Below are 24,052 nucleotides of genomic sequence, written 5' to 3'. Positions count from 1 at the left end.
CGCAGCCGCCGGCGTCCCGCACTAGGACTGCACCATTACTGACACTTGTGGACAACATCAATAATTTCCTATAGAACAATAAGTTGAAATCGTTCTTGCAAAAAATGACAGAAAATCAGATCTTGTCAGATCCCTCACACAAGGATTCAGACATGGTGGACGTTCTATTGGAAGCAAGGCTATGAATGAGGATCGAGTCTGAGCACTGCTTGGAATCACAAAGGAGATTTTACTCTGTTACTTCATATCAGATCTTGACTTATGTTTCTCCCTTATTCTGCATAGACACAAGTAAATACAAGGCTCCCCTCTCTGTACTCATAGCCTCTGCTATTCCCTTTATTTATGCAGGAGATTTGTTGTGAATAGGTCCCTTGTACCCCCTGAGCAGAGTGATGGTCATGCAGACTTGCTGCCCCTCCATTCATTTCTATGGGACTTCCAGGGGTCGCTCATAAAGTGCTCGACCATGAGGAGAACTGTGCAGCTCTTCGTACCTGCACAGTTCTCTCTCGGCGTACCTACAACCAATATGTGTGATGTGTAGAGAGCAGCACAATAAGATGAATGTCATTTGTATATTACATAGTGAAAGGTAAGGAAAGAGCGGAGAGTCCAAAGCTGCAGAACATAAAGAGTTTATTCAGAGTAACCTGCTGCTGCTGCTGTCTGTCACCTCCAGCCCTTCACCTACTTCATCTGTAGTCTGATTTTTTGCATTGAGTATCTATAATACAATAGGACACGGAAGCAATAGAAAAAATAAAAGAGTAATAGAAAAGAAAAAATAAGTGCCCCCCCCCCCTTTAATTGTGAACACAAGACCTCCAGTCAGGACATGAGGGCCCGGCAGTGGTTTGTAGCTTCCGCCTTCGTATCTTTATTGGGAGAGAAAACTATGTGAACCCCTAGGCCAATTGTTCATCCATGGCTGACACTATAACGCCCCTGCCGAGGGCGAGCATGGCGCCAATCCCAAACGATCATTAGGTAGAGAGATGGGACCTAAACCAGACCCCCCCATTCATATGCCTGCCATACAATTGAGCGTCATGTATGGTACATGTACACCCTAAATCCTCCAGCCTGTACCCTGCGTGTATTACCTTTGAATTTAAGAAACACTACAATAGCTGTCTATGGAAGGTTCTCTGCAGGGCGGCCTTCAGGTCTTTGTTCCTCAGGCTGTAGATTAAGGGGTTCAGTAATGGGGTGACCAGTGTATAGATCACAGTGACCACTTGGTTCAAGACAAAAAGATTACTGGTGTTGGGAACAAAATAGATAAAAGTTATTGATGTGTAATAGATGAAGACCACAGTCAGGTGAGACGTGCAGGTGGAGAAGGCTTTACGTTTTCCATGTCTGGTGCGAATTTTGAGCACTGTCCTAAAAATTTTGACATAGGAGTAAAACGTGGTAACAAGGGCGGCCATGCCGAGGACACCCCCTACGGTTACTACAAGTAGGACATTGATGGAAGTGTCAGTACAGGAGATCTGGAACAAATGGGGCAGATCACAGAAGAAATTGTGGATGAAGTTGGGACCACAGAACGTCAACCTTCTCAAACATAAGGTAAAAACGATGGGGGCGAGGAAACCGGAAGACCAAACCAAAGACACCATCTGAGTGCATGTTCTCCATGACATGATCTTAGAGTAGTGAAGGGGATGGCAGATGGCGACATACCGGTCATAAGACATGGAGGACAACAAGTAAACCTCAGAGCTACCAAAATAGACCACAAAGAAAATCTGTGCTATACAGTCTGGGAGAGACATGGACCAGTGCTGGGTGGAGAGGTCATAGAGCAACCTCGGGGCAGTGACCGATGAGTAGGACATGTCCAAGAAGGCTAAGTTTCCTAGAAAGAAATACATGGGAGTATGAAGATGAGCACAAGTAACAACTAGAAGGATGATAAGAAAGTTGGACAAGAAGGTCATCAGGTAGATGAGGAGGAAGATGGTGAAGAGGACGTAGATGGTCCTCGGAGTGTCTGATAGACTCAGGAGAAGAACGCTGGAAATGCTTGTTTGGTTCTTCATCTTCATCACTGAAGAGCGAGTCTTCACAAATTTTCCAAATATATAAAACTGATGGAAACATTGAAGCATTCGGATAAATCAACGGCAAACAGAAACACGGAGGAGACATATAAGACTGCTGATCCTACAGTCAGGGTGTCCTTTATTGTAGAGCTAATCGATCCTCCAAGGAGCAGAAGCCACCGAAGCCCAAACCTCTGCTCATAGACACAATCATGTAATAAGGTCTCAGGACAGATCATTCCATGGCTGGTTACTGTTAGAGATTTTCTAGTTTGATTTTAACCAGTGAAGATCCAGAATGTACAGGCCAATATTTTCAGGGGTGGACACGGCTCTCTTACCTAATGGACCACAATGCAAACGTAGACATTGTACATATGGCCTATCTGCTCCTGGTCATTACATATCCTGAATGAAGAGAATACTGAAGACGATGGTGAGGAGATACGGATCTCAGCTATCAAGTCTGTGTAAGTCTCAGCATTGCGTGACGTGCCCGGGTAGGTCCCGTTGGGTCGCTCCATGTCCTGGTCTGCACTATACTCTACTAGGTCTACTCTATAATATTACACTTGCATTGCCTCGTTGGGTCTACAGTCACTAAATATATTCCTTCCCAAAAACATGAGCAAAGTAACAAGGGATCCAATGGACATGTGAAGAAGAGAGGTCTCCATCTTCAATATAGAAAAGATTCTCTGAATTGGATCATTTTGATTTTTAATGACTTTTTTACCCTTCTTGCCTAATAACAAAGTAACCATTGGTAACACCATCAAAAATATCCAAATTTGTGGAAACCCTGTACAATCTGTGCCAGACTCAGTCTGATAAGTTTGGTGAAGTCTCTTTGGGTTCAGTTCCCTGTCTATCCAGTTACTCCATTCTAACCAGCCATTTGTGGAAGGCGTCTATGGAGAGGTCGTTCTCCCAATTCACCAGAACGGGAACTTTACTTCCCCCTCCTAAACTTAGCGTTGACTATATTATAGCAAATCTCTTCTCAATGGAGAAAGTCAATGTAATGTCTCTAAACTTGTCCCTAAATTCTTCCCCTTAGACGTAGAAGCTTCAGTCTGCAGTGTCCTAAAGTGCCCCCATATATTCACATAATAAACCCAATAATAACCGCTCAGGGGGTCTGTCACACCGGGGATCGGGTCACGTGTTGTAGGTAAATGGCGCCGCAACGGGGGAGTAACAGAGGACAAGTAGGCGCAGAGCTCATCAGCATTCCCAAAACAGAGCGGGCTGTCTTGTTTATTTATCCCCTTTCTGACAGGGTGTAACCACCAAGAAATACAACTCATTAATATACGTATCAAATGGTTGTGGGTGAGTTATACAATTCTGTGTTCTTCACCACTTACCTAGTAACTCTGGCTACTTGGCACGTGGCTTATCTTATCGGCACACAAGGCATACAACACCACCCGTAAGGCTTCTACTCAGTCCATGACATCCAAGTACTTCTGCAGCTTTACCTAATGGTCCCATTAAGTCTCTCCACCTTCCCCCTTCTTTGTGGGTGGTATGGGGTATGGAAATTTTTGGCTGTAGCCCTGGTCACTGGCCAAGCCTCTCGCCATCCAGAGAACAGATTGATGGCTACAAGGACACACTCATGTCTTCCCACCTTGGGTAGCTGTATGTAATCCACCTGCACTCTTTGGCACGAGTACAAGGGTTTAGGAGTATGTTTCCTAGGGGTTTTTTACAACCCTCCCAGGTTATGTCTGGCACATGTAAGACAACCCTGAACATATTTGTCAAAGAAGGCTTGAATTCCAGGGGCAAACCAATGTCTCAATACCAGTGCGCTCATAGCTCCTTCAGACAGGTGAGTGGGGCCATGTGCAAAATCAGCTATCATAGGGTACAGGCTCCGAGGCAGACAGGTTGTGCCATTTACCTGCCAGAGTCCTCCTGCTTCTATGGCTCCGACCTCCATCCATACCTTGCTGTCTTGAGGTGTTACCTGAGCCTGCAGTTCCTGAAAGAGAGATAGATCTGGCCAAGTCGGTAAAGACAATGACGTCTTGCAGATTTGCTTGAGCATTTCCCCCAGCTTGTGGGTTATCATTCTTCTCATGGGCTGGCACTTTCATTATGGCTCCTCCTTGGGTAGCGCAAGGACCTGTAAAAGGCTTTTCACTGACTCTGAATTCTTAATTGGTTTACCCGATGAAGTCAAAACCCCCGTTACTTTCCAGATAACACCAAAGTCATGTGCGACCCCGAAGGCATCTGGAATATGTGTAATAGTCAATTCTTAGTCCTTTACCCAAAGTATCTGCATCAATGAGAGCCTTCACCTCTGCGTCCTGGGCTGATGTGCAGGATAGGAGTAGTGTCTGTACAACTACCCTGCCATCTTGGATTACTGCATACCCGGTGACAAAGCGTCCTTGGTCCTCCTTCCACCCTCTGTAGTGATCTACAAAATACTCAGCATCAGTTGTTAATGGTATTTCATAGACATTTGATTGCCCTCTTGTCTCTGCCACCATTGGGTCACAGCCATCATCATCTACACCACTCTGATCAGTGTCACCTGCTTCATCTGACTCCCCCTCCTCTTCTAAATCCAATGGCAATCTGGATATAGAACAATACAAGAGTGATGTGCGGCCTAAGTAGTTTTGCAACACTCAGGAGGGGCCAGTGCTGGTATCACAGTAATATATCTGATGTGGGTGCCTTTCAGGGGGGTCCCTGGGTCCCAAATGTGCACAAAATCTCCCTTTTTGATGTCCCCGATTACCCGCCCCCACTCTGATATCTGACAATGACAATAGACAACCAGGCTTCGGGGGTAATCGTTGCTCTTTTTACTAGCAGGACAAAGTAATACAAATGTACATATGGAGGAATTCTTCACATACAATACAGCGATCTTTATAGACAGTGTCCACTTAATCAGGTGATGGAGCTTTGAGCAAGAATACCTTGGGCTTGGTTAACTCGTAGTAGCTTGGGAAGTTAAACTTGTATATACTTGTAAGGATGGCCTGTATCCAGGGGGTTAGACCTCAACAAAGCTGGGTACACGTATATAGAAGAGGAGATACAAGTTATCGACGGTGGGGGACCCTCAATTTCCGTCGAACTAGCTATGGGCTCCTTAAATATAGATTTGTCCCAAAGACTTACTTGAATAGAGAAATACGTGTGGAGTTCCCAGATGTATGGATAACAGGACGGCCTACTCGTAGAGACGTGGAGCTTCAGGGGAAATCACTCCCTGAGGAACATCTTGGAGGCAGAGGAAAAGGCATCTCTGCTTGGAGATTCAGAAGAAAGTATTCTACGAGAAGAATCTTAGGTACAGAGGAAAAGACGTCTCTGTTACAATTTCCCGGAGACTTAGCTGCCATTTTTACAGCTTCCCATGTCCTCAGCTCCAGACCCAAGACCAAAGACCAAAAAGTCCCCAACCCCCTCTCTAGAGAGGGCGGTCACTCAGCTCCGCCTCCAGGCCAGCCAAGCTCCCTTGAGTGGTCCTAGAGGTCACCTAATTATATTGGACACTCCCTTTACAGTGCCAGCTCAAATTACAATGACAAAGTATAGGCAGGTGTAGTTCACAAAAACATCCACAAGATGGCGCATGCTCTGGTGAAATATAGAAGGAATGACGGGGGAGGAATCTTTTTACCTTATGTGCAAATGTCCATATCATCTCGGTCTGCAAGGACGATTAGAGGGAATTGGACTAGCAGTACCAGGACATTACAGTTTCATAGGGTTGCCGTCACTTCATTGGGAGGCCTGGGCCCTGACCTTTGTTTGGGGGGACACGTGGCTGAATAGTGTCCCTTCTCTCCACAATTCCAAAATTCTACCTTACTCTTATCATGTGGGGCCTATCTCTTTCTGTTTTTACCCCCTTGGTCTGAAAGGTTCATTAACCATTACAGGCTTTTCTTAGTCTGTACAGTAATTCTTGGCTCAGCTCCCTTCGCTATGGCCACTAGATCAGGGAACTGGCAGGTCCACCATTGGGCCGAGCCTTCTGGACAGTATCCTGTATGGACGCCTTTACTCCAGACATGAATGTGTGTTGTACATGTCTCATGTCCTTACTGTCTGGTGCCTCATAGTGAAGCCAGAGCTGTCCTAAGGCCGCGTCACAGTTGCCACTTTCGGCTTAGAGTCTTGGGTCTGGGTTATATAATAGTCGGTTTGGTTGTCCGGTTGTTCTGACACCGCAGGTTTGATAGCAGCTATGGATCCTATACCAGACTGGTCTGTAGTTTTGTCTGCAGGGACTGCGCCCGGTGCCTTTGCCATTATCTGTTTCTTAAATACTTCCCCCCTTTGGTCTCTAGGAGACTTTCTAGGTCTCCCCAGGTGGCGTGATACATCTTCTGGATACTTTCCAATGTACGGAGGTGCAATGTGGGGGGTCTGGTAAAGTGGGCCCATTGCCAGCAGTTCCCCAGGGGTCCATGGCTGATATACACTACAATCATATATCTCTACCTGCCCTGCTCTCACTGCCGCATGGTCCTTATTGTCCTTATAATCCCACATGTAGGTTTGGTATGGGGCCCCCACAGGCTGCGCATTTCTCCCTCCAATCTGGATGTTGTTGACCACATTTAGGACATGTCCTCCCTCCCAGGATGTTATATGGAGGCGGTGCAGTGTGTGTGTGTGTGTGTGTGTGTGGGGGGGGAATGGCTTGTGAGGATTTACAGTCTTAACATCAGGAAGGGTTATCTTATTTGCTGGCAACTTCATTTCATCCCACACCTCATCCACAACCTCTTTATCAGTGCCTTCATCCTTATGTGCAGTCGTTGTCATTGCCCGGACTACGTCATATCACATTGTGGCCTGGACTTCTAACCAGCCCTTACAGTTAGTGAGGGATGTCTGCCATGTTTGTTCATCCAATCTCTCATTTGCTCCTTCCCCCAATTTCTTTAACCTCTGTCTGCAGTCTTTTAGTTGCTTCTGTTCCCTTTACACATTGCACAATATCTATCACAGAGCCCATTTTTCTGGTTCCTTTTTGGGAGGCCGTTTGCTCTGTGTAGCCCCATCTTGTGGACAGCTCCTGGTAATTCACTGCTCAAGTGCCGGTGAATCTGGTGAATTAGTGGGCACAAGTCCGAGGCAGCGCTCCCCACTGGAGGCAGTGTAATAGTATAGCCTAGCCTATACAAAGTAACTAACACTACCCACTGGAGGCAATGCTACAATATAGCCTAGCCTATACAAAGTAACTAACACTACCCACTGGAGGCAATGCTACAATATAGCCTAGCCTATACAAAGTAACTAACACTACCCACTGGAGGCAATGCTACAATATAGCCTAGCCTATACAGAGTAACTCACATGTCCCCCCTGGAGATCCTCGCTGGGAACCCACTGAACCCCTCTATGTTCTGTCTATGGCACAGAAAGCAACTAAATGCAGCAGTGAGAACTAAAATATGACAAGAAGCCGCTCTAAAGCTATGTCATAATTTATATACAGTCCTATGAAAAAGTTTGGGCACCCCTATTAATCTTAATAATTTTTAGTTCTAAATATTTTGGTGTTTATAACAGCCATTTCAGTTTGATATATCTAATAACTGATGGACACAGTAATATTTCAGGATTGAAATGAGGTTTATTGTACTAACAGAAAATGTGCAATATGCATTAAACCAAAATTTGACCGGTGCAAAAGTATGGGCACCTCAACAGAAAAGTGACATTAATATTTAGTAGATCCTCCTTTTGCAAAGATAACAGCCTCTAGTCGCTTCCTGTAGCTTTTAATCAGTTCCTGGATCCTGGATAAAGGGATTTTGGACAAACAATTCAAGTTCAGTTAAGTTAGATGGTCGCCGAGCATGGACAGCCCGCTTCAAATCATCCCACAGATGTTCAATGATATTCAGGTCTGGGGACTGGGATGGCCATTCCAGAACATTGTAATTGTTCCTCTGCATGAATGCCTGAGGATTTGGAGCGGTGTTTTGGATCATTGTCTTGCTGAAATATCCATCCCCGGCGTAACTTCAACTTCGTCACTGATTCTTGAACATTATTCTGAAGAATCTGCTGATACTGAGTGGAATCCATGCGACCCTCAACTTTAACAAGATTCCCGGGGCCGGCATTGGCCACACAGCCCCAAAGCATGATGGAACCTCCACCAAATTTTACAGTGGGTAGCATGTGTTTTTCTTGGAATGCTGTTTCTTTTTGGACGCCATGCATAACGCCTTTTTTTTATAACCAAACAACTCAATCTTTGTTTCCAAAATGAAGCTGCCTTGTCCAAATGTGCTTTTTCATACCTCAGGCAACTCTATTTGTGGCGTACGTGCAGAAACGGCTTCTTTCTCATCACTCTCCCATACAGCTTCTATTTGTGCAAAGTGCGCTGTATAGTTGGCCGATGCACAGTGACACCATCTGCAGCAAGATGATGCTGCAGCTCTTTGGAGGTGGTCTGTGGATTGTCCTTGACTCTTCTCACCATTCTTCTTCTCTGCCTTTCTGATATTTTTCTTGGCCTGCCACTTCTGGGCTTAACAAGAACTGTCCCTGTGGTCTTCCATTTCCTTACTATGTTCCTCACAGTGGAAACTGACAGGTTAAATCTCTGAGACAACGTTTTGTATCCTTCCCCTGAACAACTATGTTGAACAATCTTTGTTTTCAGATCATTTGAGAGTTGTTTTGAGTAGCCCATGATGCCACTCTTCAGAGGAGATTCAAATAGGAGAACAACTTGCAATTGGCCACCTTAAATACCTTTTCTTATGATTGGATACATCTGGCTATGAAGTTCAAAGCTCACTGAGGTTACAAAACCAATTTTGTGCTTCAGTAAGTCAGTAAAAAGTAGTTAGGGGAATTCAAATCAATAAAATGATAAGGGTGCCCATACTTTCGCACCGGTCAAATTTTGGTGTAATGCATATTGCACATTTTCTGTTAGTACAATAAACCTCATTTCAATCCTGAAATATTACTGTGTCCATCAGTTATTAGATATATCAAACTGAAATGGCTGTTGCAAACACCAAAATATTTAGAACAAAAAATGATTAAGATTAATAGGGGTGCCCAAACTTTTTCATAGGACTGTACATGTGGGACAGGCAGGACAGAATGACAATGTATAAACTTCTCAATCTCCACAAGATGAGGCTGTTTTGCCCTTTCAGCAGGGAGTCAGAGGCCTCTGGGAATCAGGACGAGCCGATCAGCAGAATACCCAGACTTTCTGCGTAACTCTAAGGCGTCCAGGTCCTGTGCCATACATTCACTGACACGGCTCACTTATACATCAGTTGTATATGTATAGACTCATGAGACATCATATAATGTTACCTGACCTCTGGCGCTGGACAGCTTTATACACTACCACTTCTCCTCCTCCAGGACAGGTCCATCAATCTGTCCCCACCAGTCCTAGGCCTCCAAGACAAACTTCCGGACAAGCCAGACGGCCGTCTCAGACTTTCCGCATGACTCAGGGGTGGACGGACAGACCCGGCCGGGCTCAGCTTATCTCAGCCCCTCACACATTCCTGCATTTATACACCTGAAGACACTGTAAGCACATATAATACAGGAGAAGAGGACGAGAGAGAAGATCATTCACCGAGAACACAATATAATCTCCACGTCCCACCACAGAACGGCGACCAGAGCTCAGGAGACAATGGGTTACTTAGCGCGGTCTCCTGGGTCCTGGTCTGTGTATCGGTGTCCATGGCTGGGGTGTTGTTGTGGTCCTCGCGTTTCTCCACCAGGTATGTAATGGCAGACCAGCACAGGTGCTCTGTTACACGGGGGATCACGTCACGTGTTGTAGGTGAAGGGGGTCGCAACGGGGGAATAACAGAGGCCAACAAGTAGGTGCAGAGCTCACCAGCAGTCCCATATAGGGGTGGGGGCTGCCTTGTTTGTTTATAGCCTTCTTGACAGGGTGTAACCACCAGGAAATACAATTGATTGACATACATTAGTTATCATTCCTTTGTTGTTTTGTCTGAACACTGTTCTATTCTCTCATCCCTGTAATGGATTGTCCACCACTCCCATCTCCTTCACCTTTGTTTCCCTCTGCTCCTCTAATCTTAGCCCTACCTGTGTGACGGACATCCTATCTGCTAAACAAGTCTTGGACGGGTCCTGGACCTCCTGCCCACACATGTTTGCCGGCTACTGAGACTCTGCGCTTCTCTTTGCTATTGTGTTGCATTTACTGACTTCCGACCTTTGGCTTCCCTTGTTACTGCTCTTTTGGATTGCGATTTGGTTGTTTTGTCTCTCTGGTTTGACTTTGACTTGCTGACTCTGCTTCTGTGTTGTTTTGTCCTGTCCTGTGTACACACTTATTCAGAGAAGGGACTGTCGCCCAGTTGTCCTCTACTGCTTAGGGTAGCTGAGACAAGTAGGCAGGGACAGGGGCTGGGACTAGATTACTACTCACTGTCTGTGTCAATCTCTTCCTTCCTGGTTTCAGCAGAATCTACTGGAAAATTGCTCAACAGACAATTACATAACAACATATATTTGACTTTAAGAAATGTTCCTACAAGATAGTCCTGAGCATACAGTAAGTCTATGACAAATCCTCAGCAGGAGTCATCGGCATCTCCTTGTCCCATTGTCTGGAACCAGCAGGTGTCTATGGAAGGTTCTCTGCAGGGCGGCCTTCAGGTCTTTGTTCCTCAGGCTGTAGATTAAGGGGTTCAGTAATGGGGTGACCAGTGTATAGATCACAGTGACCACTTGATTCAGTGCGAGGAGATTACTGGTGTTAGGGACAAGGTAGATGAAGGTTACTGATGCATAATATATAAGAACCACAGTCAGGTGAGACGTACAGGTGGAGAAGGCTTTACGTTTTCCATCACTGCTTCCTACTTTCATCGCTGTCCTAAAAATTTTCACATAAGGGTAAAAAGTAATAACAAAGGCTACAATGGCAGTAACACCCCCGACACTCATTAGGACTAGAACATTGATGGAAGTGTCAGTGCAGGAGATCTGGAGCAAATGGGGAAGATCACAGAAGAAATTGCTGATGAAGTTGGGACCACAGAACGTCAACCTTCTTAAATATAAGGTAAAAATTATGGGGTTAATGAAAGCACAAGACCAAACTAAAGTCACAATCTGAGTGCACGCGCCCGGAGACATGATCTGGGAATAACAGAGAGGTCGACAGATGGCGACATACCGGTCATAAGACATGGAGGACAACAAGAAAACCTCAGAGCTACAAAAATACATCAAAAAGAACATCTGTGCAATGCAGTCTGGGAAGGAGATGGACCAGCGATGGTTGGAGAGGTCATAGAGCAACCTCGGGGCAGTGACCGATGAGTAGGACATGTCCAAGAAGGCTAAGTTTCCTAGAAAGAAATACATGGGAGTATGAAGATGAGCACAAGTAACAACTAGAAGGATGATAAGAAGATTGGACAAGATGGTCATCAGGTAGATGAGGAGGAAGATGGTGAAGAGGATGTAGATGGTCCTCGGAGTGTCTGATAGACTCATGAGAAGAACGCTGGAGATGCTGGTTTGGTTCTTGATCATTACATTGTAATTCTTTGTCAGAATTTCCATACTAATCAAACAAATGGCAACAATGCAAAATTTTGATGGAAAATACAAATCGATGGGTGAGGATCTTGCCTGATATATAAACCCGCTGATATTACATCTAATGGCGTCTTTTAATTATGAAACTCATCAGTTCTCTCCGGGGGCCAAATCTGCAGAGCCCCAAACCTCAGCTCTGCAAATCCATAAATAATCTAATGAGGTCTCTCGACTCTCACGGCTGTTTATAGTGAAAGATTTTAACGTTTCATTTTAACCAGTGAAGGTTCTAAATGTTCAGGTCTGTGCCACAGTTCACATGTTATTCTAGATAGGGTCATGAGGAGAGGTGAGCGTCTTGCCTCAGGCGGCAGATTGTAGAGTTCTTAAGGAAGCGGCACTGCTGCCTCCACTTTGCAGGCGGTGATCTACTTATCTCTCCCGCTGTATCCAAGCAGCTACCTAACCCTGCCCACTCCCCAGCAAATTGTAAAGTGTGGTCATGGATGCAAGGAGGGATCTGATGTTTCCGCTCCTGTGTGAGCGACTGCTACAGCCCAGCTCACACTCTATGTCTGATAGACTCCAGAGCTGCCGCTTTCTATCAGGAAGGGATCTGAAGCGGCCTCTCCTGTACCAGAGATCAGACACATCTGGACTCTCTTTCTCCCCCTTCAGCTTCTATTACCCCAGGAGCGGCCGAGCACAGTCATTACTATGAAGGGAGACGCAACGTGGAAGAGGCGGGTTGTCACTCTCACTAAGATACAGTCCAAAAGGCAGGACACAGGAGCGGCTGCAGGAAATCACCATCTGCCCCCTTCTGACTATAACTTCCAATTACTGTGGCCGGGCAGGGGAACAGGCAGGTATAGGGAGGGGGGAGACATTTCAGTTTTCACCTCAGGCAGCAGGAACGCTGCAATCAGCCCCAATTATAGACACAATAAAGATAATGTTGGGAGGTCCGACTGGGGAATCAGAAAGTGATAAGAAGTAAAAGTCCTCTGTCTATTGGTTCCATAGGGGAACATTAAATGCCAGGCAGTGACTGCTAAAGCAAATGTAATTTTAGGATAAAGATCAATGAACCCTTTTTAAATCTTTTGGTCATATCGGTCACCTTTTTTTGGTTGTGAAATAACTTGGGATCGCAGGTTCGGAGAGAATGCCGTAGCAGCAAGGAGGCCGGGCAATGGGCAATGGGTAACGGGCAATGGCCTCCTAACTGCCCTGTCACTGTCCCCATAGGGAAATAATGTACCATATTCTGCAATATTATGTATTATACTACAATGCAATGGGGATCCTGAATTCTTCATATCCCTTTGTAAAAAGAGAAAGACAGTTTAACATAAAACAGTATAAGATAAGATAAGATAAGATAATCCTTTAATAGTCCCACAGTGGGGAAATTTCAGCATGTTACAGCAGCCTAGTAATACAGATACAGGATAATACACAGTAATATAATACAGACGTAGACACACAGACTGAGGAGAGAAGATATACTAGGAGTCCATAGCAGCTAAGGAACAGAGAAGAAAGAAGGAAGACTTCATGGTCATAATCATTAGTTTTCTGTGCGGAGTGTCTGCGCTTGGTCTGATGTAGATTATACAGCCTGGTCGCGGTTGGAAGGAAGGACCTGCAATAGCTCCTTCTCACACTTGGGGTGAAGCAGACGGTCGCTTACAGTGCTGCCAAGTCCCATCAGGGTCCCATACATGGGGTGGGATTTGTTCTCCCGCATGGAGGTCACCACAGACAGTATCCTTCTGTCACCCACCACCTGTACTGGGTCCAGGGGGCTCCCCAGGACAGAGCTGGCCCTCCTGATCAGCCTGTCAAGTCTATTTCTGTCCCTGGTTGATATACTGCTCCCTCAGCAGGCCACACCGAAAAAGATGGCTGAAGCAACCACAGAGTTGAAGAAGGCCCTAAGAAGTGTCCCCTGGACCCCCGGCCCTAAGAAGTGTCCCCTGGACCCCCGGCCCTAAGAAGTGTCCCCTGGACCCCCGGCCCTAAGAAGTGTCCCCTGGACCCCCGGCCCTAAGAAGTGGCCCCTGGACCCCCGGCCCTAAGAAGTGTCCCCTGGACCCCTGGCCCTCAGCCTCCTGAGCAGGTAGAGTCTGCTGTGGCCCTTTCTGTGCAGCGCCTCCAGGTGATCAGCCCAGTCTACTATATATACTAGTATATATAGTATGTAATAAACAGATAACAGTATAATATATATAGTATGTAATAAACACCTTTACATTTATACATAATGTAAACCACAAAGATACAACCATACTGTCAGGTGTCCTCATGTCTGTCTGAGCCCCCTTATCCAATAATAGTGTTATGTGTCCGATATGGTGAGCGCCATAATATACATATATACCACAATGTGCAATTATTGTCACTTTGCTTTCCCCAGAAAGTAACAATATAAAGTGATCAGAACGTCAAACACTAAACATCGGTGCCTGTAAAACGACATGTTACCCTGCAAATAAAGAGCCGACACATCTCTGCCATCAGTACAGTAACGTTGTAGGCGTCAGACTACGGAGACCACAGAAAATCGGAAACTTTTATTTTTTAAAATGATAAAATATAATAAAACCGACATAAATTGTAATGACCCCCCCGGACAAAGCCACCATGTCATGTATAATATAATATTATGAAAAATCCACAAATCTCCCATCACCGATCAGACCAGCCCATACACAGAAGGCTCAAAAAATCCAACACAATCAAGTTTGTTAATGCCCAACGTTATCTGATGGTCGATTGTATGGAATAAAGATTGTTTGCGGGTTTATGTACAAATCTTACCAATCTACTAATCCAGATCTTACCAATCCAATACCAATAAGGGGAGGCCGGTTCTCTGTTCGACTGGAGCCTTGATAGATCTTCTAAACCTCCATCATGATCTGGAATCGGACTGAACAGATGGGGATGACATTTCCCAAATATTTTATTCAATATAGAAGAGAAAGCGAGACCTTAAGTGACCGAGATGCGAAGAGACTCCGCTGTAACGTTTGGTTCTGATTTCCGGCTCCTTTTTAGCTGAACCTAAATCCAGAATATTAATAAACCCCCTAATAATAAAGAATAAACTCAACCCCTTATCCAGAAATCTTATAAACCCGTAATATTAACCCTTTCATAGCTAAATAGCACCAAGTAATAGATATCTCTTAGTAATAAGGCTCCAACATCACCGGAGATTCTACAACCCCAATGAGTAATACGAGTGGACACAATGTAACGTTACACAATGGTGAGAACTCTAAGTATCAGATGTGTCCACATGTACGGAGCCGTGCTTAATAGTAATGGGCAGAAGCCGAGCCCCATGGCCGCTCTGTCTGACCAGTGACTCCTCCTCATATTATTCTCCGAGCCCAAGGGTTCACTTTTTGGATGGTTCTTCCATTCTCCAAGTGGACGGGAACCTTTTATTTTCTTATACAGAAACATAAGGTTCCCACCCACTTGGAGAGTCAGAGCCAGTATATATGTAGATATTTATCATTTCCTACTTGTCCTATTTGGTGTGTTATAAGGTTACACGACCCTTAGACCGGTTCCCCTTCCATTACTAGCACAGCAGTGTCTGTAGAGATTGTAATCATGGCGTCACTCCCAAGTATCATAAGAAAGGAACGTTCTGTGTCTTCCAAAGTGTGACTGAGATTTATTGATGGGACACACATCCAAAATCTCTATACTTTACCATACGGCCTTAATTCGGAAATGTTCCTACGAGATAGTCCTGAGCATACAGTAAGTCTATGACAAATCCTCAGCAGGAGTCATCGGCATCGTCTTGTCCCATTGTCTGGAATCAGCAGGTGTCTATGGAAGGTTCTCTGCAGGGCGGCCTTCAGGTCTTTGTTCCTCAGGCTGTAGATTAAGGGGTTCAGTAATGGGGTGACCAGTGTATAGATCACAGTGACCACTTGATTCAGTGCGAGGAGATTACTGGTGTTAGGGACAAAGTAGATGAAAGTTATTGAAGCATAAAATATAAGAACCACAGTCAGGTGAGACGTACAGGTGGAGAAGGCTTTATGTTTTCCATCACTGCTTCCTACTTTCATCACTGTCCTAAAAATTTTCACATAGGGGTAAAAAGTAATAACAAAGGCTCCAGTGCCGACAACACCCCCGACAATCATTAGGACTAGAACATTGATGGAAGTGTCAGTGCAGGAGATCTGAAATAAATGGGGCAGATCACAGAAGAAATTCTGGATGAAGTTGGGACCACAGAAGGTCAACCTTCTTAAACTTAAGGTGTAAATGCTGGGGGTAATAAGCCCAGAAGACCAAACTAAAGTCACAATCTGAGTGCATTTGCCCCAAGACATGACCTGGGAATAATAGAGGGGCTGACAGATGGCGACATACCGGTCATAAGACATGGAGGACAACAAGAAAACCTCACAGCTACCAAAATACATCAAGAAGAACATCTGTGCAATGCAGTCTGGGAAGGAGATGGACCAGCGATGGGTGGAGAGGTCATAGAGCAACCTCGGGGCAGTGACCGATGAGTAGGACATGTCCAAGAAGGCTAAGTTTCCTAGAAAGAAATACATGGGAGTATGAAGATGAGCACAAGTAACAACTAGAAGGATGATAAGAAAGTTGGACAAGACGGTCATCAGGTAGATGAGGAGGAAGATGGTGAAGAGGACGTAGATGGTCCTCGGAGTGTCTGATAGACTCAGGAGAAGAACACTGGAGATGGCTGTCTGGTTCTTCATCATTACAATGTGATTCTTTACCAAAATTTCCAGCTTAATGAAACAGATGATAACAATGTAACATAGTGATCAGTTGATGGAATAGAGAACCCGATGGGTGAGGATCTTGCCTGATATATAAAACCGCTGATATTACAACTAATGGCGTCTTTTATTTATAACACTCATCAGTTCTCTCCGGGGGCCAAATCCAAAGAGGCCCCAAACCTCAGCTCTGAAGATCCATAAATAATATAATGAGGTCTCAGGATAATTTATAGTCAGGGCTGTTTACAGTGGAAGATTTTATTGTTACTTTGTAACCAGTGAAGATTGATAATGTGCAGGTCACACGAAATACAGATAAAGCTGGGGGTCCACTGGGGGTCAGAAAGGGAAATGTGGGAAACGTCTGCTGGTTCCATCCAGAACATTCAATGCCAGGCAGTGGCTGCAAAAGCAAATGTAATTTTAAGATGCATAAGGCTAAGCAAGGCGACCAACCCGCCAGTGGTGAAAAGTGGAAATAAGTAAAATAAGTAATAAATAATAATTGAAGAAATGAGGACAAATATGGCGGAACACGAGAAATTATACTCACAACTCTACAAGGAAAGAGAATTGAAGGAAGGCCAGGGGAAGTGGGTAACTCACCAGAACCAAATGCTGGGTTAGGTGGGTACTTGGACTGTATGACCTCTCTACCGTACCCTCCAAACCCTGTACAAATTACAAACTACACCCACCTAGTCAATGAGCACCAACACCAGCCCTCATGGCGGCCACCAGACTGTGTGCACTAACATGGTGTAGACTCGTCATGGCCCTACAATAATATGTCATTGTAGTAAAGGGTGAGACTGATCTTTGTAGGGTTGGTCACAGATTTAACACAAATTGTGTAGGAGAATAAATATAACAATACCATAAATCTATCCTTCATAGCAGCTGACCTCATCCATGGTGGACATTCCCATGAACTCAATGGATGGAAGTTGCTATACGGAGCAGGATTTCCATCTCACCAAGACTTCATGTGAACCTACAGTACATTACGGCCCCCCTACACTAAAGAAGGAGAATATCCATTTAATCCTGTCCTGGGGGCCACATTAGAAGATATTAGACAAATTGTGTAAATGATCAGTGCAGGACACACTGGAGGATCCGAATTATCACCATTAATGATCCCGTGTGAGCTGTTTGTGGTCATGACGGCTCCGGGAGCTCTATCAGTATGGAGGAAGAAACTCATCATTTTATTATCACACCCCACATAGAACGAGGCAATAACAAAAGAAAGCCCAAGTGTGGCCCCATCATAAAGCGGAGACATTGTCTACGTAATAGACAGTGCTCCGGGGCTGATCTGATGCTGGAGTAATCCCAGGTACCAGGCCCATGGCTTTACTTACTGATCCCCGGCCACCTCCGCTTCCCCTTATGCATCCCATATCATGTTGCTGGGGTCCCCTGGAGGGCAGATGGGTAAGCGGAGGCGGCTGTGAGCATGAGCGGGGATCAGTAAGTAAAGCCATGAGCCCACGGCAAGAGTATTTATTGGGCGAACCCAATTGTTATACTCTGAGGTCTCTTCAGGCTCCAGAATATAATCATTGGAGGCCCATGGGATGTGGTCAAACATAAAACCCAGTGTTGCTTACTTCTCCTGGGCTCCAGCATGACTCCCTGCCATGTCTGGGTTGGGGTCTGTGGGCTATGGGGGCCAAACCAGCACCAACAAACAAAAAAACAAAAAATAGCCAGCACTCCCATGTTATATACCGGCTGCTCCGGCGCTGAGCTGATGCTCCGGCAGATTCTATGGCCCTTGAATCACTTCCATGTTGGAAAATTAGTTGGAATGGATTGTGGTCTGAACCTTGGAAGTGCCGGAACATCCAGACACTAATGATAATAGCCACAGATGGCTGAAAAAATCCAACACAATCTAGTTTGGTGATGAGCACTGTTACTTGATGGTCAGTGTATGGATGGTTGTGTTCCTCATGTGACCTCTAGGATAGATCTTACCAATCCAATCTAGATAAGGGAAGGCCGGGTCAGGGCGCAACTTGTTACAATAATAAATCTTCTAAGATTCTACCACGATCTGGAATCACCAGACGTCATTTACAATTCCCAAATAAGAAGACGTCAAGTAAATGTCATCCAAGTTATAGCAAAGAAGAATTGGTAAAAAAAACAAAGTAAAAAAAATTCGGATGAAGAACAGGGGGTTATAGGAAAACACAAAGTTACCCGGGTCACGTTCTGGCCGATGGGTGAACTTAGGGGTGTAATGTTTGGTTCTGATTTCCGGCTCCTTTTTAGCTGAACCTAAATCCAGAATATTAATAAACCCCCTAATAATAAAGAATAAACTCAACCCCTTATCCAGAAATCTTATAAACCCGTAATATTAACCCATTCATAGCTAACTAGCACCAAGTAATAGATATCTCTTAGTAATAAGGCTCCAATATCACCGGAGATTCTACAGCCCCAATGAGTAATAAGAGTGGACACAATGTAACGTTACACAATGGTGAGAATTCTAAGTATCAGACGTGGCCACATGTACGGAGCCGTGCCTAATACTAATGGGCAGAAGCCGAGCCCCATGGCCGCTCTGTCTGACCAGTGACTCCTCCAGATCTCATATTATTCACCGAGCCTAAGGATAGACCATCAATATCGAAGTCCTGGAACATCCCTTTAAATGTCATGACAATCCATCTATCCTCAAGCAGAGGTCTAGAGAGGAGTCCTATACAAAGTGTATTAGAAAGCCACAGAACATCTTCTTGTACAAAGGTGAAGGTTCAGTTACAAGATAAGGAAAGATCACATTGACTATACGGGAAGCCAAACTGATAACGGAACCAACCAGAGATACAAAGTAAACTCTATGGGGTTTTGGAGAGGATTCATTTTGAGGATGGTTCTTCTATTCTCCAAGTGGGCAGGAACCTTTTATTTTCTCATACAGAAACATAAGGTTCCCGCCCACTTGGAGAATTAGAGCCAGTATACATATATACATACATATCCTCCATGGGGAGTATCTTGTGAATGGGTTGTAAAATGAAAAACACCAAATTGATCAGGGGCACAAAGAGAACGACTACTTGGTATTTAGCTTCCACGTGACAGATCCTCTTTAATTTGGAAAAACGAAATTCCCCCATTGACGTTAGTTCTCAGCACCACACTACCAATCATGACCTGTCATTCTATATGTCCCATTTGGTGTAGTATAAGGTTACATGACCCTTAGACCGGTTCCCCCTCCATTACAGCAGTGTCTATAGGGATTATAATGGTGGTGCCGCTCCCAAGTATCATAAAGGAGAGGAACGTTCTGTACTAAAGGGTGACTGAGATTTATTGATGGGACACAAAATCTTTTATATTTTACAAGATAGCCCTGACCATACAGTAAGTCTATGACAAGTCCTCAGGAGGAGTCATCAGGATCTTCTTGTCCCATTGTCTGGAATCAGCAGGTGTCTATGGAAGGTTCTCTGCAGGGCGGCCTTCAGGTCTTTGTTCCTCAGGCTGTAGATTAAGGGGTTCAGTAATGGGGTGACCAGTGTATAGATCACAGTGACCACTTGGTTTAACATAAGAAGATTACTGGTGTTAGGAACATAGTAGATAAAAGTTACTGATGCGTAATATATAAGAACCACAGTCAGGTGAGACGTACAGGTGGAGAAGGCTTTACGTTTTCCATCGTTGGTGCGAATTTTCATCACTGTCCTAAAAATTTTGACATAAGGGTAAAAAGTGGCAACAAAGGCTCCAGTCCCGAGGACACCCCCAACAATTACTAGGACTAGAACATTGATGGAAGTGTCAGTACAAGAGATCTGGAACAAATGGGGCAGATCACAGAAGAAATTGCGGATAAAGTTGGGACCACAGAACGTCAACCTTCTCAAACATAAGGTACAAATGATGGGGGCGAGGAAACCGGACAACCAAACTAAAGAGGCCATCTGAATACATGTGCCCCAAGACATGACCTGAGAATAGTAGAGAGGCCGACAGATGGCGACATACCGGTCATAAGACATGGAGGACAACAAGAAAACCTCAGAGCTACCAAAATAGATGACAAAGAAAATTTGTGCTATACAGTCTGGGAAGGAGATGGACCAGCGATGGGTGGAGAGGTCATAGAGCAACCTCGGGGCAGTGACCGATGAGTAGGACATGTCCAAGAAGGCTAAGTTTCCTAGAAAGAAATACATGGGAGTATGAAGATGAGCACAAGTAACAACTAGAAGGATGATAAGAAAGTTGGACAAGACGGTCATCAGGTAGATGAGGAGGAAGATGGTGAAGAGGACGTAGATGGTCCTCGGAGTGTCTGATAGACTCAGGAGAAGAACGCTGGAGATGGCTGTCTGGTTCTTCATCATTACATTGTAATTCTTTGCCCAAATTTCCAGCTTAATGAAATAGATGATAACAATGTAACATAGTGATCAGTTGATGGAATATGGAACCCGATGGGTCAGGATCTTGCCTGATATATAAAACCGCTGATATTACAACTAATGGCGTCTTTTATTTATAACACTCATCAGTTCTCTCCGGGGGCCAAATCCAGAGAGGCCCCAAACCTCAGCTCTGCAGATCCATAAATAATATAATGAGGTCTCAGGATAATTTATAGTCAGGGCTGTTTACAGTGGAAGATTTTATTGTTACTTTGTAACCAGTGAAGGTCACACGAAATACAGATGAAGCTGGGGGTCCACTGGGGGTCAGAAAGGGAAATGTAGGAAACGTCTGCTGGTCTGTTAGGCCCAGTGTCAGTCAGTCCGCCAACATTACCTTGAATTTCTTGGTGATGTTGGGTGACCACGACCATGCTTGATCTCAGATATCTGGAAACCAGGAAATACTTTTTATGGTGAGTTCTTTCATTTATCCCTGAATTACAAGCTCCATTACAAAATCCTGGGAGCTATTTTGGATCTTACCATCATGAGGTCTACGTGTACGACCTAACAATGGTGCTCCAGCAATTGAACGTTGCAAACTCACGCAAATCAAAGATTGTTCCCATCCATGTGCATGACCAAGACATTATGACCAGAGGAAATTTGACAAAGGACAAAGGTCTCTGTTTCAGAGGACCATGTATAAGGACTAAGGACCTTGTTTAAGGGTCCTTAGTCAAGAGTCTACATGGTCCTGGTCTAGATGGAGAGGAGATGACTGAGAGGCCACAGGTGGATATGAATTCAATAATAACTGTAACCCGACATCTGTGTCTTTAGAAGCCTAAACTTCTGTCCATAGTGCGAGTCTACAACGAATATCTACACCAAGCAATGCCCCAATGAAGGCGCGCCCTGACTACATGCTATCGAAGTAGACAACACAGCCAGCTTGAAGAACACAAAATCATGAATTACCAAATGATTTTTGTCATTCCCTTTTGTCAAATGTTTCTCTTTTTTCTATAGTTGGTCCCGGGAAACCACCACAGATCACCGACCACCAAGAGACCACGAATAAAACTCATTTTTGTAAATCCTTCCTGAACATTATTGGATAAGCAATAAAAATAGGCGTCCTGTAGAAAGCATTCCTGACAATGTAATATCTAAGGCTCGACTTCTAAGTGGGTAGGAGCAGGTTTGGAGTCAGGAAGGAATGGTTCCCCTAATATGACGTATTTTGCAAGGACCTTGTCAGGGTTTTTGTCTTTCTTTGGATCAATGCTGTAGGTTTGTAGGTTGAACTTGGTCCTACAACAAGCTTATTAACCATAAAACGACGTCAAATATGTATCAAAATTGCCTAAAATGTTTTTTAACACTTAAAACCTCACCATGTGAACCGTAGGAACATAAGACCAGACCAAAGTGCAAAGTACGGGTGAGAAATATTCAGTGGTAGACGCAGAGAACGTTGCTGCAGCAGATGTTCCTGAGACTCCTGTGGATCACCAGCAACTTCGCTCTTCATAAGATCTCTATGTAGATTGACCAAATGACCAGTGTTGCTGCAGGACAGATCGGAGGATCAGAATTAGGACACGGAATGATCTTGTCTGAATGTTTTGTGGTCTTTATGGCTTTGGAAGGTCTATTAGTATGGCAGAAGGAACTAGCCAAGTGTTTAGGGAGGGATATGAGCGCTGGGACAGAGGGAGAACTGGAGGGTGGGTGTGATGATCTGCAGGACACTGCACCGCTGCACCTACAGATCCTGAAGGATGCCCAACCACTAGAACAGAGCAACAGCAGGAATGGACAGTCAATGCAAATGGAGCTTTGGGTTCTCAACAAGAGGCAGAATGTGCAAAGTGGAAGTGAGTCCATTAGCACGGGCAGTATATAGACTCTGATGACCCTGGGACCTAATTGGGTGTGTGTGTGTGTGTGTGTGTGGGGGAACACATCTGCACTGGGCCCTACCAGAAGAAGTGATGGGCTCTGGAAGAAGCTTGAGAGACAAAGCTGAGCCACCAACTTAGGAGATGAGATGAGAGAGCCATGTCCGATATGAGCAAGCTGCAATTTGTTGTCGGTCATCTTAGATATGAGGACCAAGCATTAGCAGAACCAATAACCAATGTGGGGGGGGGGGGGGTATATAGTACATTTATTATCAAACTCCACCCCACATAGCATGAGGCAATGGCCAAGAAGACACCAAATGAAGCCTCACCTCAATACAGCCTGGCCTCACCCTTGAGCAGTTCATGGGCAACAACATTAGCCAATATAGTGGCAAACAAAAATGTTGTGATTCCTGGGGGGTATTATACACCGTATGCAGTATTCTACTGAGCATGTAACATGGAGGGGTGTAACATGGTGGGGTGTAACATGGAGGGGTGTAACATGGTGGGGTGTAACATGGTGGGGTGTAACATGGAGGGGTGTAACATGGTGGGGTGTAACATGGTGGGGTGTAACATGGTGGGGTGTAACATGGTGGGGTGTAACATGGACACTAAAGTGCAATCTTCTAGCTTTCAGGTGACCCAGTCTAATACTTTGCTGGTAGAGGATTATTAGCTGTGAGTGTAGCGTATCTGTTCTCCCCAGTGTTCTCCTATAATGAAGCGGAGCCGTCATCTACTACTATTAGCAGGGGATATGAGGTCCCTGTAGAGAACGATCACAGCAGTATATACGGCAGTATAACGGAGAGCAATTAATGCTCTGCAACATCTGGGAATAATTACAGCAGCCGATGAGTAAATCTCAGTGTAAGAAAGTGGCAACAATGTCACCAACACCTAATAGAGCTGAGGATTACCGCACCTAGAGACTATAAACAATGGCGCTAAACAGGATCCCAGCGGAGGAGAAGAGACAATAACAAGGAGATTAATAATAATAAGAGAAAACGTCAGAAATTATTAAGTTACAACCTATATAATCACAATGTAATCAAAATCAGCAAATATTAACTATATTCTTGTATATAGGAGGAGTATTATAGTAGTTATATTCTTGTACATAGGAGTAGTATTATAGTAGTTATATTCTTGTACATAGGAGCAGTATTATAGTAGTTATATTCTTTTACATAGGAGCAGTATTATAGTAGTTATATTCTTGTATATAGGAGGAGTATTATAGTAGTTATATTCTTGTACATAGGAGCAGTATTATAGTAGTTATATTCTTGTAC

General features: G+C 44.6%; 4 protein-coding genes across 4 annotated transcripts; all 4 read right to left on the bottom strand.

The window, feature by feature from the left end:
• Positions 1-1,124: 1,124 nt before the first annotated feature.
• Positions 1,125-2,051, bottom strand: LOC142217886 (olfactory receptor 5V1-like). Its single transcript, XM_075286209.1, has one exon. The coding sequence runs from the start codon at positions 2,049-2,051 to the stop codon at positions 1,125-1,127; it is 927 nt and encodes a 308-aa protein (XP_075142310.1).
• An 8,613-nt stretch (positions 2,052-10,664) lies between these two features.
• Positions 10,665-11,654, bottom strand: LOC142217885 (olfactory receptor 1E1-like). The gene has a single exon (XM_075286208.1). The coding sequence runs from the start codon at positions 11,652-11,654 to the stop codon at positions 10,665-10,667; it is 990 nt and encodes a 329-aa protein (XP_075142309.1).
• Positions 11,655-15,445: 3,791 nt separating this feature from the next.
• Positions 15,446-16,402, bottom strand: LOC142217884 (olfactory receptor 1E16-like). The gene has a single exon (XM_075286207.1). It carries the CDS (start codon positions 16,400-16,402, stop codon positions 15,446-15,448), a length of 957 nt encoding a protein of 318 aa, XP_075142308.1.
• A 3,452-nt stretch (positions 16,403-19,854) lies between these two features.
• LOC142217883 (olfactory receptor 5V1-like) lies at positions 19,855-20,808 on the bottom strand. Its single transcript, XM_075286206.1, has one exon. It carries the CDS (start codon positions 20,806-20,808, stop codon positions 19,855-19,857), a length of 954 nt encoding a protein of 317 aa, XP_075142307.1.
• Positions 20,809-24,052: the final 3,244 nt, after the last annotated feature.

The sequence above is a fragment of the Leptodactylus fuscus genome, chromosome 9 (assembly GCF_031893055.1).
Source record: "Leptodactylus fuscus isolate aLepFus1 chromosome 9, aLepFus1.hap2, whole genome shotgun sequence".
Lineage (NCBI taxonomy): Eukaryota > Metazoa > Chordata > Amphibia > Anura > Leptodactylidae > Leptodactylus > Leptodactylus fuscus.
Note: the sequence above shows the minus strand (reverse complement) of the source record. Positions and strands in the feature narration are given on the sequence as shown.